This window comes from Arvicola amphibius, chromosome 4 (assembly GCF_903992535.2).
Source record: "Arvicola amphibius chromosome 4, mArvAmp1.2, whole genome shotgun sequence".
Taxonomy (NCBI): Eukaryota; Metazoa; Chordata; class Mammalia; order Rodentia; family Cricetidae; genus Arvicola; species Arvicola amphibius.
In genome coordinates, this window is record NC_052050.1 from 119,835,276 (window position 1) to 119,855,014 (window position 19,739).

At 36.0% G+C, this 19,739-nt stretch overlaps 1 protein-coding gene across 2 annotated transcripts in view; it reads right to left on the reverse strand.

Moving 5' to 3' along the window:
- Positions 1–19,739, reverse strand: part of Glra3 (glycine receptor alpha 3) — a 147,217-nt gene that overhangs the window by 54,700 nt on the left and 72,778 nt on the right. For both annotated transcript variants that reach the window (XM_038327681.1, XM_038327682.1), the window contains exon 4: positions 10,910–11,133. In XM_038327681.1, coding sequence (XP_038183609.1) covers positions 10,910–11,133 — 224 coding nt within the window. The remainder of the gene's footprint in view (positions 1–10,909; positions 11,134–19,739) is intronic.

The window sequence follows — 19,739 nt, forward strand, 5'->3', positions numbered from 1 at the left end:
GGTATGACAGTTCTGGTCACTTTCACAGCTCTCTCTGGGAAGGTGGCAGCGTCTAGAGAGGCAGTGAGTATACAAAATCTGAACAACTTGACTTGTTGGTGGATAGAGTGTCATTGAGCACTGCAAATCTGAAGAACTTGAATATTTGTTAGCAGAGTAAGTCGTGTCTCCTGCCTCTGGCTTAGACATCCCCTCAGGTCCCATAGGAGTCAGGAAATAGTTTTATAGTATTATAACATAGTATTATGCTCACCAAACCATATTCTGGTTTTTATTCACAGGAAGGAAATGTAAAAGGCCTACACCAGCATCCTGCCCTTGCAGAGAGACCTCCTGCACTCCCAGAGAATTAACAAGTATGTTCCATATGAGCCTTTCAAATATACATATTTGTGTGTATGCATATATGTATATAAACATACATTTCCTATTGTATATATGCTGAAACATATATGTATATATTAAAAATACATTACTGATATATCTTCCATTTTTTTCCCAAGAATTCATAGCTTGTGAAACTGGGAGGAAGAAAAAAAGGGAGGTCCTGAAGCATGGTCAATATTCTTCAAAGTTCTGTGTGAGAAACCCTACTCAGCTACTTTGATTAATTTCTTCATTGAAGTCCATCCTACTAGTGAGCATGCCAAGTGGACAGTTTATGTGAGCTTTGTGACCTAAGGCATATTACTCCAACCTCCCTAAACAATAGCTTTCTCATTTCTAAAATAATGACAATTATACCTACTGGAAAATTGAAGTGTAGTATCATGAGTTGTTGTGTGGACTTCTCTTAGATAAATGTTTGACACATAGGAAATTCTGAATACTTATTAAATTTTGTTTGTCTCCCTCATATTCCCTTCCTCAAAATTCTAATGTGTGGGCAAAAGATGAATTAATTAAATAATACATGGGAATTATTTATAGTTTAACAAAAAAATAACTACCAATATAGCAAATATAGCTATAATCTCAAAAACAGCATTTTTATATAGACTACAGACATAAATTTATAATGACATATAGTTTCCAGGGATTGTCTTGCTGACATAGGTCCAATTAGCAGAGTCTGGGAGACATAAACGGTTAGACAAATGGGGCTGCTGGATTTTTAAGAGTTCCAGAAGGATCATTGGGTAATTCATTTAAGTTAGGGTCCTTAGCAAGCTAAAATAATCAGAGAGCTTGATATTCAAAAGCTGTGCCTTTTCTAGTATTTTTTTAGTTAAGTGATACTAAGTAATAGAGTATATTTACACATACTCTCTTCAAAAGGCAGTTTTAGAGCTCGGCGGACAAGATGTTCCCTGCCTTGTGAAAGGGTTTCTCCGGAGAGAATACACATGCACATTCTGAAATTCACGCGCACTCATTTTCCAAATATCCAAGGCTCTCGCCAGCCAATTTCTAGCGCTGACTTGCAGACTGCTCTGACCTTTTGTGAGGAAGTAAAAAGTATTTTCAGATTCCTCTCTACACTCTCACCATGCGTGTGTTGTCAAATTTATATCCCGGCTCTTTCTCTGGCTTAAGACAGGAGCCGTTACATAATGCCAATACAGGAAAAAAAAAAAGTTCAAAGGAATTATTGGCAAAGCAAAAAGGTTTCCCATAAAACCTGTTGCAAAAACATATTCTATAAAAACCTACTTTTTTGACTTTGTTTTCTTTTATTTAACGTAAAATATTATTGATTAAACAAAACCCAGATTGTTAAACAAGTGTCAGCTGGTTGCAATAGTTAATTTCTTTATCGAAATACGACATGCAAATTAAAGATGTGTTCTGACCACATCAAAGTTAAGCTAAGTACAGAGGCAATGACTCATGTTCTGTTTTGGACATGAATGACTACTTGTTTAAGGAGGACACTAAGTCCTCTTTCTGAGACAAGATACGTAAACAGGATATGCACTTCCTACTGCCCTCATAAGATGTCTTGGATTACAGAAATAGTCATTTTCAAAAGGCTGACTCATCTTTGAAAATCATTGGCTTCTTTAAAATTTAATTATTATCCATTTTTAAAGCAACATTGCTTATAGAGAGGTGTCTGCCCCAATGTCTGTTTGAAATTAGACATGTTTTCTGACTCTGTATTAACTTTTTAACTCAAAATAAGTATTTTAATGTTTTATTGGTATATAATTTTATGCATACGAAAATTTTTGTGCACAAATACATAGTGCCAATATTTTGTAATTTGATAACATAAAGAGACAATGTCTCTTTGTCAGTATTGTAATAAACATTGAAAGAGTTTCTGTAATACCATATTAACACATGGTACTTACTTTGCAGTAGAAAGGAGTCCAGAGATTTTGCAGATAATAATCACTGCTCTGTAGTTCAAACTCATAAGATAGGTAAATAATATTCGCCTTCTTTAAGTGAGAAAACTTAAGAGTTAACACAACTAACCTCATATTAGGTAACAAAAATGGACAAGGCAGAACTTGCAACTTGGCAAGGGTGTGTCTAGCCTAGATTCCAAGGTCTTAACCTTTAAGAATGTCACTCAAAAAGAATTGGGTCATTTCACTTTTATATATTACCAAAACACAAGAATTGATAAAATGCATATGCTATTAGTTCTTAAATGTGAAGTAAGACATATAAATAATATTTTAACAATAATTAGAAAGATGTGATTAGACAGCCAAAGTCGTAGGAAATTTCTCTAGGGATTTTACATAATCGAGTGGTTTGGTATGTGTTTATGAATGATTTCATAGGGAATAAAGAGCTAAGAAATGATCCAAGAATAGAAACACCAGGACAGAGATTAGCAACGGTTACTATGAATTAAATCTCGGAGGTTTCTTTGTGAAATGATCATTGAAAAAGAATAAATCTAACCAACCTATTACAGCAGCGTCAATGAGGAGCCCTGTGAGAAGTCGACGTGAACAAATCATGAATCTCAAAAACAGTCACATTTGTTTAGACTCATGCTGTATCCCCAAATATCAGCATTATAAATAAAATTTCTAATGAATGAACAACATCCTAAGAGGTTGATCTAAGCCACTTTTTTGTTTACATCCATTAGTATCTGTCAGTGTTCAAAACTAAATATTATGCAGGGAAACATTAATTGTTTACATAATTAAATTTTATAGAAGTAGAAATTTTATCTGGCTCAAATAAAATTTGAGATTGTGGTCACCGCGTTGTATGTAGTACCTCTGAATAAAATGTTCTTGTCATTTCATTTTAAAAGGATGAAGCTTTTCTGGTATCAGCAGCAATGCTGCTTGTGTGCTATTAGAACAGCCAGTGTTTAAAATTTAACAGGCTCTCATGTGCTTCCATCTTTTCTGAAGAGCATCATCCTTTGGCTGCCTTTGTTTTGTTTTCTCTTTTGAAAAGATAAAATTAAAAGCTTTGGGGCCTACTGTATGCCTGACACCACTCCAAGTGTTTTACATGTATTATTTTTGGCTTGATTTAGCTGGTAATATTGTTTTTATATATAGAAGGAAAATCAGTTGTTTTAGAAGTAAAGAGCCTTGTCTCAAATACAGCTAGTAACTAGCAGAGTCGAAATCAGGGCTGGCAGAATTAGTCAGTATCCACTGGGCCCCTAGTCCTTCCCATATCTCTTGTTTTGCATATCAAAAGTGAGAGCCACACCAGAATTTTACCTATAAAATGTCTAAGGATTGCAGAATCTGCTAACATTCTGACATGGGATTGCATTGTTCACTTAGAAAAAAGAGAAGGCTTGTTTGCCATTTGCTCTAAAAAGCGTGTGTTCTCCAAGCCTGTCTTGCAGAGTTGTCTCATAACTGACTGCACACTTACATTCATCCAAACCCATTACATTGGTTTTGTGAGACTTGTGGTGATGGCAGAAGTATTCTTGCTGCTTGCTTTCCCCTAATAATAAATTCCATTATTTCTGACTCAGGAATTTTGTGTTTTCAGGAATCATTAAATGGAGACAGGTTAACTTTATAAGCAGTATAAAATACAATTTGAAACTTAATCTTGAAGCACTTGTCTGACTCCAAACCCATCAACCAAAACACAAGTTATTTAAATGTTTTTAGTATAATCCATAGATATGATGTGAAATTTTAAATAGTTCTGTAAATCATAAAAAACAGTCACACCAAGGCTGGAGAGTTGGCTCAGTGACTAGGAGCACTTGATGCTCTTTCAAAGGACCTGGGTTTGGTTTCCAGAACCTACATGGTACCTTGTAGCGATCCATAACTCCAGGGAATCTGACACATGCTTATGACTTCTGCAGCTCCTTGCCAGATGTGTGATGCTTATACATACATACAGGCAAAATACTTATACACTTAAAAGAAATAAATCTAAAAATATATTTCTTCAAATTCACAGCATTTCTTCATCCATTCATACCTCAGTTCTACTTCTTCAGTGTTAGTCTTTCTTCAGCTATTTGTCTATTATTTCTACTAATATATCTATGCTATTATAAAATGATTGGATGTGCTATTTAATACTTGAAATTGTGTGTTTAACATTCTATAGGGGAAATGTAACTTTTTTAAAAACCTCATAACATATTCTCTACATATTTACCTTCCCACCAAGCCTTAAAGGTCCTCGTAGTTAAGCAAATATCACACAATCACATGTTAGTAGTCTGTGATTAATGTTTGTGTTATGGTTGGTAATTTGCATAATTACTGCTATTGCATAGTGTTTTTTCCTTGGTATTAATTAGTGTCTCATGTTGACTGTCTTTACACTTTTGTATTCTTAGGGCTCCTTCAAATTCTACTAGGTCTCATCGCTCCTCCGTCCTTCTTAGTGGCTGAACACAGCAGGGTATCTGTTTATGCTGTTTCAATGTAAAGTCTGACTTTTACTCTGTTCTGCCTTAAAACTCATATTTAAGCTTCATTCCTGCTTTTTACATTCTTCTGCCATCTAATTGCTTCTCTCTCTCTCTCTCTCTCTCTCTCTCTCTCTCTCTCTGCATGTGTGTGCTTTGATTTACTTTCTTGGACGTTTCCTCTATTTTACCTAATTTCTCCCACTGCTTGCTCTTTTTTAAAAAACGATTAATTAATTAATTAATTAATTATGTATACAATATTCTGCCTCCATGTATGCCTGCACTCAAGAAGAAGGCGCCAGATCTTATTACAGATGGTTGTGAACCACTGTGATTGCTGGAAATTGAACTCAGAACCTCTGGAAGAACAGCCAGTGCTCTTAATCGCTGAACCCTCTCTCCTGCCCCCCACTGCTTGCTCTTATAGTGTGTTAATGTCTTTAATTCTTCATCCCTGAAAGTATTATTTTATATATGCAAATGTACTTGTCCAGAGAATTTAAAATTGCTCTATTTTTGACCTTTCTTCAGTCATGTTTTTGTTAATTTGTCTCTTATTTTTATATTTTTGTTTTTTCTTCCTCTGTATTTGTTTCTCTAATTTCTGCCATTTAAAAGACATGACAAGATATTTTCAAATGGCTATTTTTGAGACTGAGAAACTAAAAGTGATTTGGGGTACAACTAAAGAGAGATGCTCATGGAGTAATGTTCATAGCTCTATGATGATATGGTAGTATGTCTACCAGCATCCATAGCTATAGGATGATATGGCAAAGCATCTGCCAGCATCAATAGCTCATCTACAGTCCTTTTCCCTAGGAAGCTAAGTTCCACCAGAAATATAATTATCAATGGACTGCACAAGAAGTGTTTCATAGTGACTTTTTGAATGTTAGTGCTCATCAAGCTCTGTAACTATTCTTTACAATCTCATTACATTCTCATGGCCTTAGTTTGATGTCTCTTGAGAATTACAAGATGATGTCTATATCTTTGTTCTTGGAATTCATAAAAAACATTTCTTGTTCTTTTCTATCCTGCTTCTGCCCAGGTCTAAAGACAAAACAAGAAATCCTTGATTGAGGAGAATGGGTGAGGAACTCAGGGTAAGAGGCTCTCTGTTTTTACTAAAAGTCTAAATCCATTCTCAGTTTTTTATTTTAACTCTTTGCTATCCTGCATTTTTTTTAAAGTTCTACTCACCTAAAATCCCCCCCAAATTGAAAGATCTTAATTATTTTCTGCCTTCTGCTGTTTTCCACTATGCCTTGTGTTCTACCATCTCTGCCTAAGACAGTTGTCACATTCATTTCCAAGCTTTAGAGACAATGTTCTTCCCACATGTCTGTTGTTAATTTGTTGTCTATTTGTTTCAACTTCCTGTGTACTAATGCCATCTTTCCTCATTATTCAGTTCAGTTCACGGTTTTAGTGAGACTTACAGAGGTGATGCAGATGCCTGCTCACGTTCCCTCAGTTGCACTTGCCAGGACCTCATGCCTTCTTTAAACAGGCAGCGAGGTCCGAGTTCCCATGAAACAGCACGAATGCTCCATTTGCAAACTGGCCAAGGTCTGTTTTCTAGTGCAGTTTTTTTTTTCTATCAAAGAAACTGAAAATTTGGAGCATTTGAAGATTTCAAAGCTCTGTGAAATATCCAAAATCAACTCACGAAATTGTTTTTTTGTTTGATCATTTGATTCGGGATACAGGAATGACTATGAACCAAAAGACCATCTGTTTCATCTGAATTCATACTGAAAGATACGGGACAAATTTCTAGCCATTCCTTAGCCTTTTTCCAAATGTTAAAAGAAATACAAGCTATCTATAAGGGATGATCCCATTTAGAAAAGAAATAAATTCATCATCATTCCTCTGTCTTCAGCAAAGTCCTCAGGCATTTACAAGTGGCATAATGACAAGGTCTCGAAAATTATGTAGAAATTCTCTTTTAAGGAAATGCTGATACCTTTAGTATAATGCATTTTAACTGGAGGGATTGTTTTGGTCTTAAAGTTATATAACAGCTCTGTTTTATTAGATGAATCTTCAGAAAGAGCAGCAGACTTCATTGTTATAAGCCTTCAAGACATCATATTGCTATCATAGTTCCTCCCCACAAGAAGTTTATTTTTAATAATGTGGGAATACATGAGAGCATAGCTCTCATTTTTTAATAAACATTTTTAACTTTTGCTGTATTTATTGAGGGGAGGGGCCCTCCATGCTTGCCATGAAGCACATGTGGAAGTCAAACAAGTTTCAGGAATTGGCCTTTCTCTCTCAGCATATGGGTCCTAGGAATCAAATTCATGTCATCAGATGTTCTGGAATGTTCCTCAACCCACTGAGCCATTTTGTTAACCCCAAAGTTCATTTCTATATATTGACATTTCCAGCTCCTATATAATTATATACAAATGTCCATAATCATATTGGATACATTTCACACACACACACACACACACACACACACACACACACACAGAGATGTGCTGACACACAGAATATTTCAATTCTGTCGAATGAAATAGTCAACACATTCTAATTTTACAAAAATGATTGTTCCATGGTACATGGTTCCTGGTGTTATATATAATAAAGAAACCTTACTTAAAATTATATTATAATTAAATAATTTGTGCATGTACATGGATGCCCGTGGAAATGAGCATCCCATAACACACAAATGAAGGGAAACTCTCAGGAGTCAATTATCTTCTACCAGCTTGGGGACTGAACTCAGGCTGCTAGTGTGGACAGCAAGCATCCTCCCCTGATGAACCGTCTCACCAACTCTGGTGATACGTTGTTTTTTAATAACCTGTAGATACGTTAACACATTTAGCAGAAAACAAAACGTTATAGTTGACAAAGTTATGTACGTTTTTGACATGTTGGAGATTGTACTCAGGAGTTTTCATGTACCAAGCTAGCACTCTGCCATGGAACCACATAAACAGAAGCACAAATGCAAGCTTTAAATTAGTAGGGAAGAGGAAAACTTGTTCAGTGTATACCTTGTCATATCATCACCATGAGTCCAGAAGGGTCCGAGATGTTGATAATGAATTAATGTAATCTATCACATACTATATATATATATATATATATATATATATATATATATATATATATATATATTCTGAGTAATACATAACTCATTTTTTAAAATTTAAAGAACATAAAACTTAAGGTAAAATTGACAGTTCTTCTTTGCTGCATAAATCCTACCTCTCATTTCTATAATTGATCATTTTTAATAAATTTATGAGCTTCCCTCCAAAGTTCTTGCACAGCTCTATGTACATAGTCATGTGTTGATTAAAATGGGGGTAGATTTTAAGGATGGTATCATGGATTGATTTTATCATTGTGTAAACATCCAAGAATATACTTGAATAAGCTTATTAATAGATGGTCTAGCATAATGCACATCTAGTGTACACACTACATGTGCTGCACTTTTACACAGCGAGCCATGCTTTAGACTGTTAACCCCATCATTAGCACAAACATAAGAATGGTGTATTTTGTGGTAATATTGCAATGCTTATAATGCCACTTGATGAAAGAAAATTTTGGACTCATTACTGTAATTTGTTTTAATCATTTAATTTAATTTGTGCACTGATGCATGTGTGCTGGCATGTTTGTGAGTGCGTGTGCATTTGTGAGGATAGCTGGGTGGCGGTCAAAGGACAATCCGAGTTGGTAGCTCCTCCTAAGCTTCAGTTATCATCCCCCCTCACTTTTTCTTTCATTCTCTTCCTTCTTTTCTTCAGGGCTATAAAGCATCATGTAGGCTTTGCTAACCAACTAGCAAGACCCTCAGACCTGACTGTTTCCATATTCCTAGTACTAGGAGATATATGTAAAATATCTAATAATATGAACCTATCATTGTGTTCAGCCAAATCCTTTCTTAAAATTTATTTTATTTATTATTTTGTGGCTATGAATATTTGTCTGCATGCACTTTTGTGAATCACATGTGTGTCTGCTGCACATGGAGGCTAGACGAGGTTGCTGGATCCGATGGAACGGTAGATAAGGGTAATTGTGAGCCACCGTGTAGCTTCTGGGAATTGAACCTGGGTCCTCTGGAAGAGCAGTCAGAGCTGTTAACTGATGAACTATCTCTCCAGCTTCCCAGTCATGTCCTTATTAATGAACATATAGGCTACTTTGTGGTTGGTACCACAAGAAGTACATTTGTATGCAAAAGAACATTAATAATAACAACAAAACTAATACAGAAAGGGAGTTAATTTTATGCTTAAAGCCTAATTACAAAGTCCAACTTTATTTACATTAAAAGCAGTTACTGCTGATACAGCTATTTTAACACAGCACATCAGGTTAAGTACGGCATACTTCTCTTGTGAGAAAGACAACATGAATTCTGTCCTTGACCTCTTTATTAACCACAGCTAAGAAAATAACTGTAGAATACTGTTTTCCACAATAATTCATATATTTTGGAAGACTTAAAATGTGAAGCTGATTAAGTGTATCCTTGTAAATAACTATTTTCCTTATTTATGGATCCTATTTGATATTTATTGACTTACCAAAGTCGAGTGATTTCTAGAGCACAGACCTTTCAATCACCTCTGTGAATCCTGCCAACTTGCTTAATAAACTTAACTGACTTGTGCTGTTTTTTTTTTCTTTTTTAAAATTCTTTTTGGCTCTTTTGGGGGGCGCACCACCTAATTTCCAAATAAATACACATGGAGACTTATTATTATTTATGAATGCCCAGTCTTAGTTTGGCTTGTTTCTAGCCAACTTTTCTTAAATTATCCCATGTACTGTTTGTCTCTAGTTGTTTTGTTTTGTTTTTTTTTTTTCCTTTTCTTACTTCTATTTATCCTACTTTCACTCTTACTCTGTGCTTGGCTGTGTGACTGTGTGGCTGGCCCCTCAGGTCCTCCTTTGTTGTAATATTTTGTTTGTGTTCTGAAAAATAAAGCTTGCCTAGAGATCAGAGGGGGGAGCTAGCCACTAGTTAACCACAGAGGTCTGGAGGTCTGTACAGACAGAAAGGAAGTGATAGGCAGGGAGGAGAGAGGAGCTTGGCCCTTTTTGGTCTGAGGAGTCAGAGAGGTAAGAGGGAACTCTGGCTGGTCCTTTATGTTTTTGATCTTTCAGCTGTTCCCCCATATCAGACTCCATGTTTTTATTATTAAGACTAATCAGGATTGGGCTTCAATTCTTGCCTTTTCTCTCTCCTCTTTCAGATTTCTCCTATTTATTCTCTTGGCCTGCCAACCCCACCTCTCTTTTCTCCTGACTTTCTATTGGTCATTTAGCTGTTTATTAGACCAATCAGGTATTTTAGAGAGGCAAACTAGCACAGCAAAACAGCGTTAAACAAATACAATATAAAAGAATGCAACACATCTTTGCATCATTAAACAAATGTTTCACAACATAAACAAATGTAACATGTCTTAAATTAATATTACACTGATGGAGGAGGGTCATCTGTCTATGTGTTACTTTCATTGGTTAATAAAGAAACTGCCTTGGCCCTTTAATAGGACAGAAAATTAGGTAGGCAGAGTAGACAGAACAGAATTGTGGGAGAAAGAAAGCAGAGTGAGGCAGACACCTCAAGCAGATGTCATGCCTCTCCTCACCGAGACAGATGCAGGTTAAGATCTCTCCTGGTAAGCCACCCCTCGTGGTGCTACACAGATTACTAAACATGGGTTAAAGCAAGATGGGAGAGTTAGCCAATAAGAGGCTGAAACTAATGGACCAGGCAGTGTTTAAATGAATACAGTTACTGTGTAATTATTTCGGGGAAAGCTCGCCGGGTGGCGGGAAGCGGCCCGCTGCTCTCATCACATTACACAACAGAGTTGTTGAGATATATTTTTGGAATCCATACTGTTCTGGGGTTAGAGACTTATAACTGTTGTTATTAATTAGATATATTTGGAATATCATATATTAGAACTCAAGTGAAACAAATTTCCCCCAAATTTCAAAACTGTTAGTATGAATAAGCAAAGCAAACAAAAACCAAGCCTAATTTTTCTAAACCTGGCCATTTAAGTTTGTGCTTACCTTATTGAGTAAAGGACGTTTCCGTTTTTGAAAATCCTTAGCAGCTTATTATCTGTGGTGACTTCATGAAAGTTCGCCCCCTTCTCATTAGCAAAGAATAAGTCGGGTTTCCAAATGGAGTCCAACATGGAGGGGTCCAGGTCTAAGGAATCATCAGGATATTCGCTGTATGCCAGACGAGGGTCATTCCATTTCTGACGAAGAAAAATGTTTACTCTGTAATCCTGGGGGAGAGAAAGGGGAGAAGAGAAGAGAAATAAAGAGAGGCTTTTGGAAGTATAGTGAACCAGTGTCTGTCACTGTAGCTTCACCAGTTGCGCATGGAGAACTATGTGGAATATGTAGATGACGGAGAAGATGGTGAAATGGAGCGATGTTTTACTGTTTGCGTCCTTGGAGACCCTCAAGTCATCCAAGAAAAAATCCACAGAGAATGATAGTTCATCACACTTTGTTTATCCCTTTCAAATTTTATGTTCTAGTTTGTCATATTGAAATATTAAATCATGGTTCTCCATTACTCATAGTTTTAGAAATATTTCTTTTGATATCTAACAAGATTCAGAGTTACATTGTTTTCTAAAAGCTTTCTATTATACAAAAATAACAATGTATACTTTTTAGAGTTATAAAACACAATTTTACTTTTGCTTTTGAGGCAAAAGTATGCAGCCTTTGTAGATAGGCTTGGAATTTACCATGTAGACCAGGCTGTCCCAGAACTCATAGATAGAGATGTATCTGTCTCTAGTTCCTGAGTTCTGTGATTAAATATGTGTGCCACCATACCTGGCATAAAACAATTGTTTAATATTTAATAATTTTGTTAAATATGACAAGTCCTATAAAATAAGTAATTTAGGAAAATTAAAGATTATATGTGAGAATTAAAAGAGTAATACTGGCTAACTCCAGCAATATTTTAAGTGGGTATTTCAAGGGACATTTTCCAATTCCACTTTTAAAAGATTATTTCAAAAGTCAACGTTCTCAATCAAAATTTAGCTTGCTGCATATGTGAATATGTGTGTGCATGTGCATGATATATAAAATATTGTATAGCATATCTTTTTGTTTTGGCATTTTGAGCCAGGTTGACTTCCCACTTGCTATGCAGCCAAGGATGATCCTGAACTGCTATTTCTTATGCCTCCACTAATCTGGTGAAGAAAAAATAAATAAATACAGCTACAGGTGTACCTGACCATGCCATATGATGTGGAGTTTTATTATTCATTTTCTCCTTACGTTTTTGAAGTGGGTAAATCTATAGACTTCATTATATGTGATTTATGCATATTTTTGAGAAATATTTCAGTTATCTGGAAAATACTGGAGATATACAGTGAAACTAAAAACACGACAATTTCCTCATTTCTTTAATATCAAATATGGTAAGAAAGTCTTCAAAACTGAACTTTTGGACTTTGTCATTTAGGCAAGTCAAATTCACAATGTGATCGGTATTTGGGCACCAATACTACTTCCCTCCTACAGCAACTAAGCTTACATACCAGACTTTTCCCCCTCTGCCTGCCAGATGTTCCGTGCATCTTCGTCTGCCTCTTCTCGTGACTGTACTTGATCATCTCAAAAAACAATATAAGCACTGCTAAATGTTTGGCATTTAGCAATAGGAATACATAAATTTTTTGAAAATTTTACAAAATTTCTTTGGAACATGTTAACACCGTTTTCCATCTTCCCCAGATTTATCTTCCCTCGCTACACATCAGACTTTTTGTCCTCTTTTTATTCTTAAATCCATGAGTTCCAATTCATGCTGCCCATATGTTCTTAGGTGTTTGGCCTTCCATGGGAGTGTTTCCACTGACCATGAGCTACTTACAGTCTAAAGGAAACATCCCTCTCCCAGTAGCTTCTGAGCTCGGAATCATGGGACTTTGTGTCCATATTCCCCTTCCATTCTGTTATTAGTCTGCCTGGGTATTATACAGATTTTGTGCTTAGTGACAAGGTAATTTTTAATATGCATACGTATGTATATATTTGTCTTATTTTCAAAATATTTATGGTAATAATATCAATAGCTATATTTTAATTAAAAAGAATATGGGATTTGAATAGAAATTCAAAATTCATAGACAAATTGAAAAATAATCTAGAATTCTTCTTGTCTTAAAGTGTCCTATCCAAAGTTGCTGGCTAAGTTAAAACTGTAACCAGAAAATGAATTTGTCAAAGAAATAAGAATAAATACTACCTCACCCAAACACTCAACTAGTTTTCTAGACCTTTGTAATTCCTCAATTCTGAAGCACTTTACAGAATAAAATCTGCGTATTACAAAGCATAGAACACTAACACTCAATGGTAGCATAATTGCTTCTACCATTCTCTGTAATAGCCCCCATGTTGTCTGCACCATCTGCTCCAGGAGCATCCATAGGGAGATCAGTCGTCTGGGACCACTGATTCTGAAATAATGGCTTATTGGAAAAGCCTTGCTCATTCCTCAGTTACTAAACCAATAGGGAAGAAAAGCCATTTTATACCAACTATTTGGAGTCTTTGAAAGGTTATTTCAAAACTCCTCCTGAGTTCCTCTTCATTATCCATATGTTTATTCTGTTTGAAAAGGTCAGAATAGTTTTTAAATTACCAAAAAAACTATAAAGGAATATAATTTTGTACCAATTTGGAAAACAAAAGAAAAATTGATTAGAACATAAGATGTCTTAAACTGACAGAAATGTATTCCTTATACCATTCAGTAACCTCGTAGTGTATTTAAGATTGAAAACCGCAAACATCACGTCTCAATCCTTACACTCTCACATCAGAATTGCTGGAAAGGCAAGCACATTTTTGTGAAAACACTTTTAAAATTTAGATGTTTGTATCAATATGTTGAGTTCATTTAATTTGGCCAGTCTTACTTTTATAGAGAAACCCAGTATTTGTAGCTGCTGGATATCAATGAAAAATAATGATCACTGTTGCTCTTTGGTTTCGAGGTGAAAGGACCTCTCTTAGTGTGTGCCTAGCAGCAATCCACAGGTTCTCACTATTTTACTATCTTCTTCTACCACACTTGCCTGCTTACACTCTTATTCAGTTCCCTTTTACTTACACACTCTCCTTCTTTATGTTGACCTGGATAAACAGGCAGACTATAGTCTCACAGCCAGTTATACAAATAGATGGGTGGATAGGGATGAAAAACATTTCAACTTCCCATCCTCTGCAAGAGTTCTCCTGGTTTAAGCATTATAGAAGTGAAACTCCTCCTGCTATTCCTACTTCCATTCAAAACCCCAAATCTGCATCTGAAATTTTACTCTCTCTAAATTAGAGCAAGTTATTTTACTTAACTGTATTGTTACTTGATGGGAATCACAAATACATGTCAAAATGAATAGAACCATGCATTCATGACGTTCATTTGCAATATGTATTTTACATTATGTGAGCATCATCTGCTTGTCATTTTTGGACTTCTATTTAAAAAAATATATCTTCCCCAACCAGAATACATAACTCAAATCATAGAAGTCATTAACAATTGGGGACAATAAAGTCTTCAGAGCATAACTTGCTTTCTTTCAGCACTAAAAATGTCCTTCACCATTCTTAGAATTTGGAAAATTCCTTCCAGCTAATACTGAACAACTTTTTGAAGAGGCTGGAAGGCACTCGGTACATTAAAGATGGATAAGATCATCATTGATAATCATTTTAATAACCTTCAAACCAGTGAGTTTTCTAGATTATCTTTTGTAAACTGTGATATATACAATATGTGTTAAAATATATTGTCAGATGCACATAGGATTAGCCATTGGTGGCATTCCATACTTTAATAATATTGTGTAGCCATTACAACTATTCAGTTCCATATTATTTTGTCACCCAAGAAGGAAAATTATACCCACTAGGCAGTCTCTTATCCCTGCTCCCAACTATGGATAACCAGTACTCTGCTACCAAAGTCTGTAGACTCTGTACTGAGCACTTCAGGTCATGGGTTGATGCATCTGTGAACGTTGGTGTCTAGGTTCTTTCACTTAGTATAATGTTTACAGAATCTGTAAAGTGTATTTAGGAATATAGAGGTCATGTTAACTTTATTAAAAACTAAAGTATTTTATTGACAGAATTCTATCTGAAGTTGACATACTTTCAAAAGATATGCATGTTTCTATAATTGAATTATGTGCATATGTATAGTACATGCTATCACAATGTACACAAACATGTATATGTATGTATATATGTGCATAGATTTGTGCATATATTCCATCATAAACCAAGAAATCATCATAAGAGATTAAAGCAGTATTATTAACCGATGAAGTAAACTTTTCTCAAACCTGAGTCTACCAGCTTCATCACATAATCTTGCATAGAAGATTGGGATTCTATTTAAGTATGCAACTACCAGTTCGATCTAACTTGTATCACCCACATAGTTGACGGTAGCAATGTGTAACAGTCATAGTGTTACTATTTATTTTAAGAAATTAGGTTTAATTAATATCATGTGTCATTGAGATTAATATTTTACCAGTAACTAACCAAGAAGGATTTCTTTGAGTCTATAAAAAATAAAAATTTAGCAAAGATAATTATGCAAACCAAGCTTCTTTACCTCAAGATATTCTACTTTAAAGGTATTTATCTAGATATAGGGAGCTAGATTAAAGTACTTGCAGGCACAAGCATGAGAACTAGAGATCTGTCCCCCAAACCCAAATGTTTTACAGGCAGGTTGTGTCACACACTAGTAAGCCCAGTGTCACAGGGCAGACACGTGGAGCACTGGGGTTTACTGGCCAGCAGCCTACTCTACTCAGTAGGTTCATTAGAGAATTTGACTCTAACATCAACATAGGCAGCACCTGAGAAATGATTTTCAAAGTAATCTCTGGCTTCATACGAACATGTACACACACACACACACACACTATCCAGGTTTTGGTATATGTGTATATTTTCAAAATGTAATTGATTATTACACTTTCCTCCACAACTTCAGTGTTGTCTTAAGACCGCAGCTTTATGTTTGGGGGGAAACACACAGTTTAGTAAGCGTGAAAAAAGGCATAGATATTATTAACAGTTTTTGCTATAAATAAAATGTTAGACACATAAAAAAATTCTAGCTATTATTTTGAATATTTTCAAGTAGTTTTACTCTCTATGCCTTCTTCACTTATAAAAATATAAACTATAGATTGGGGTGAGTTAGTGCCTGAACCACAGCAGCTGCCTGGAGAGGGACCACCGACATTCCCCACCCTGCCACACACACACTTCCTGCTCTTCCTGCAGGGCTTATTCTCCCCGGATACTGCCTCTCTCTTCCTGTCCCTACCCAGATTGCACCCAGAAACCCCACCCCCACCCCCGCTTCATCCTCCCATCTTTGGGGCCACAAAATCCCACAGCCCAGCCTATTTGGGTGCCTGGACCAGGTATTGAGTACACCCAGGTCAGTGGGAGGTCCTCTGCTTCAATAGCCTGCCTGCAGCAAGGTAGGCCCTTTGTCACCGAGCTGCTTGTCCAGCAAGGAGACCTGACTGTCTACCAGAAGATCCATCATTCATTGAGGTGAGTGAATTGAATTCATTGGGGTGAAGTGAACTTCTAAAAGAAGACCCAAAGGGGATTATTCAGAGGAAGAAATGGACAGGCGCCAATGCAAGAATTCCTCCAACAATTTGAAAAACAACATGAAAACACCAGAACCCAGCGAACTTATAACAGGAGGACTTGAACACACTAATTAAGAAGAAGTAGAAAAAACTGACTTTATGAAAGTAATAGAGTCCCTTAAACAGGAGTGAAAAACTCCCTTAAGGAAATGGACGAGAAGAATAACAAAAAGTTTCAAGAATTGAGTAAATCCGTAAACGATATCCTAGGAAACCAAGAAAAAACAATCAAACAGATAATGGAAATAGTGCAAGACTTGAAAACTGAAACGGAGGCAAGGAAGAAAACACAAACCGAGGGCCAGCTGGATATGGAAAATCTATGTAAATGAACAGAGACTACAGAAACAAGCATAACCAACAGAATACAAGAGATAGAAGAAAGAATCTCAGATTCTGAAGATACCATAGAGAAAATAAATGCACTGATCAAAGAAAACAGCAAATCCAACAAATTCTCATCACAAAACATTCAGGAAATCTGGAACACAATAAAAAGACCAAACCTAAGAATAATAGGCGTAGAAGAAGGAGAAGAATCACAGCTCAATGGTCCAGAAAATATATTTAATAAAATTATAGAAGAAAACTTCCCAAACCTAAAGAAAGATATTCCTATTAAGGTTCAAGAAGCTTACAGAACACCAAATAGACTGGATCAAAAAAATCATCTCCTCTCCATATTATAATCAAAACACAAAACATACAGAATAAAGAAAGAATATTAAGAGCTGCAAAGGAAAAAGGTCAAGTAACATATAAAGGTAAACCTATCAGACTAACACCTGACTTCTCTATGGAAACCATGAAAGCCAGAAGGTCCTGGATAGATGTTTTGCAGAAACTAAGAGACTATGGATGCAAGCCCAGATTACTATACCCAGCCAAGCTTTCGTTCACTATAAATGGAGAAAACAAAATATTCCAAGATAAAAACAAATTTAAACAATACATAGCAACAAATCCAGCCTTACAGAAAGTAATAGAAGGAAATTCACAAACAAAGGAGTCCAGCATTGCCCAAAATAACTCAGACATCTAGCAACCCTTCACCAGCACATCTCAAAGAAAGGAAACACACAATCTCTACTACCAAATAAAAAATGACAGCTGGAGTTAACATCCACTGGTCATTAATATCACTTAATATCAATGGACACAATTCACCTATAAAAAGGCACAGGCTAAGAGACTGGATACAAAAACAGGATCCAACATTCTGCTGTTTACAAGAAACACACCTCAACCACAAAGACAGACATCTACTCAGAGTAAAGGGTTGGGAAAAGGTTTATCAAGCAAATGGACCTAAGAAACAAGCAGGTGTGGCCATACTAATTTCTAGCAAAGTTGACTTCAAACTAAAATCAATCAGAGAGATGGAAAGGGACACTTTATACTCATTACAGGAAAAATCCATCAGAATGAAGTCTCAATCCTGAATATCTATGCCCCTAATACAAAAGCACCTACTTATGTAAAAGAAACATTACTAGAACTCAAGGCAGCAATCAAACCAAACACACTGATAGTGGGAGACTTCAACACTCCTCTCTCACCAATGGACAGGTCAATCCGACAGAAACCTCACAGAGAATTAAGAGACTTAATGGAGGTAATGAACCAAATGGACTTAACAGACATCTATAGAACATTCCACCCAAACAGAAAAGAATATACCTTCTTCTCTGCGGCTCATGGAACCTTTTTGAAAATTGACCACATACTTGGTAACAAAGCAAACTTCCACCGTTACAAAAACATATTAGTAACCACCTGCATCTTATCGGATCACCATGGATTAAAATTAGAATTCAACAACAATGCTACCCCCAGAAAGCCTACAAACTAATGGAAACTGAACAGTCAACTACTGCACCACACCTGGGTCAAGGAAGAAATAAAGAAAGAAATTAAAGTCTTCCTTGAATTTAATGAAAATAAAGACACAACATACTCAAACCTATGGGACACTATGAAAGCAGTGCTAAGAGGAAAATTCATAGCACTAAGTGCCCACTTAAAAAAAAAAAACGGAGAAAGCACACATTGGAGACTTGACAGCATACCTGAAAGCTCAAGGAAAGAAAGAAGCAGACTCACCTAGGAGGAGTAGAAGACTGGAAATTATCAAACTGAGGGCTGAAATCAACAAAATAGAAACACAGAAAACAATCCAAAGAATCAATGAAACAAAAAGCTGGTTCTTGGAGAAAATCAACAAGACTGACAAACCCCTAGCCAAACTAATCAAACGGCAGAGAGAGAACACACAAATTAATAAGATTAGAAATGAAAAGGGGGACATAACCACAGACACAGAGGAAATTCAGAGAATCATTAGATCTTACTACAAAAACCTGTATGCCACAAAATTGGAAACTGTAAAAGAAATGGACACTTTTTTAGATAAGTACCATATACCAAAGTTAAACCAGGACCAGGTGAACAATCTAAATAGTCCTGTTAGTTGCGAAGAATTAGAAACTGTTATCAGAAACCTCCCTACCAAAAAAAGCCCAGGACCAGATGGTTTCAATGCAGAATTCTACCAGAACTTCCAAGAAGACCTAATACCTATACTCCTTAAGGTATTTCATAATATAGAAACAGAACTGTCATTGCCAAATTCCTTTCATGAAGCTACAATTACCCTGATACCTAAACCACACAAAGACTCAACCAAGAAAGAGAATTACAGGCCAATCTCACTCATGAACATTGATGCAAAAATTCTCAATAAATACTGGCAAACAGAATCCAAGAACACATTAGAAAAATTATCCACTATGATCAAGTAGGTTTCATCCCAGAGATGCAGGGCTGGTTCAACATACGAAAATCTATCAATGTAATCCATCATATAAATAAACTGAAGGATAAAAACCATATGATCATCTCATTAGATGCAGAAAAAGCATTTGACAAAATTCAGCACCCCTTTATGATAAAGGTCTTGGAGAGATTAGGGATACAGGGGTCATTCCTAAATATAATAAAGGCTATTTACAGCAAGCCGACAGCTAACATCAAATTAAATGGAGAGAAACTCAAGGCCATCCCACTAAATTCAGGAACACGTCAAGGCTGTCCACTCTCTCCTTATCTCTTCAATATAGTGCTTGAAGTTCTAGCAATAGCAACACAAAGGG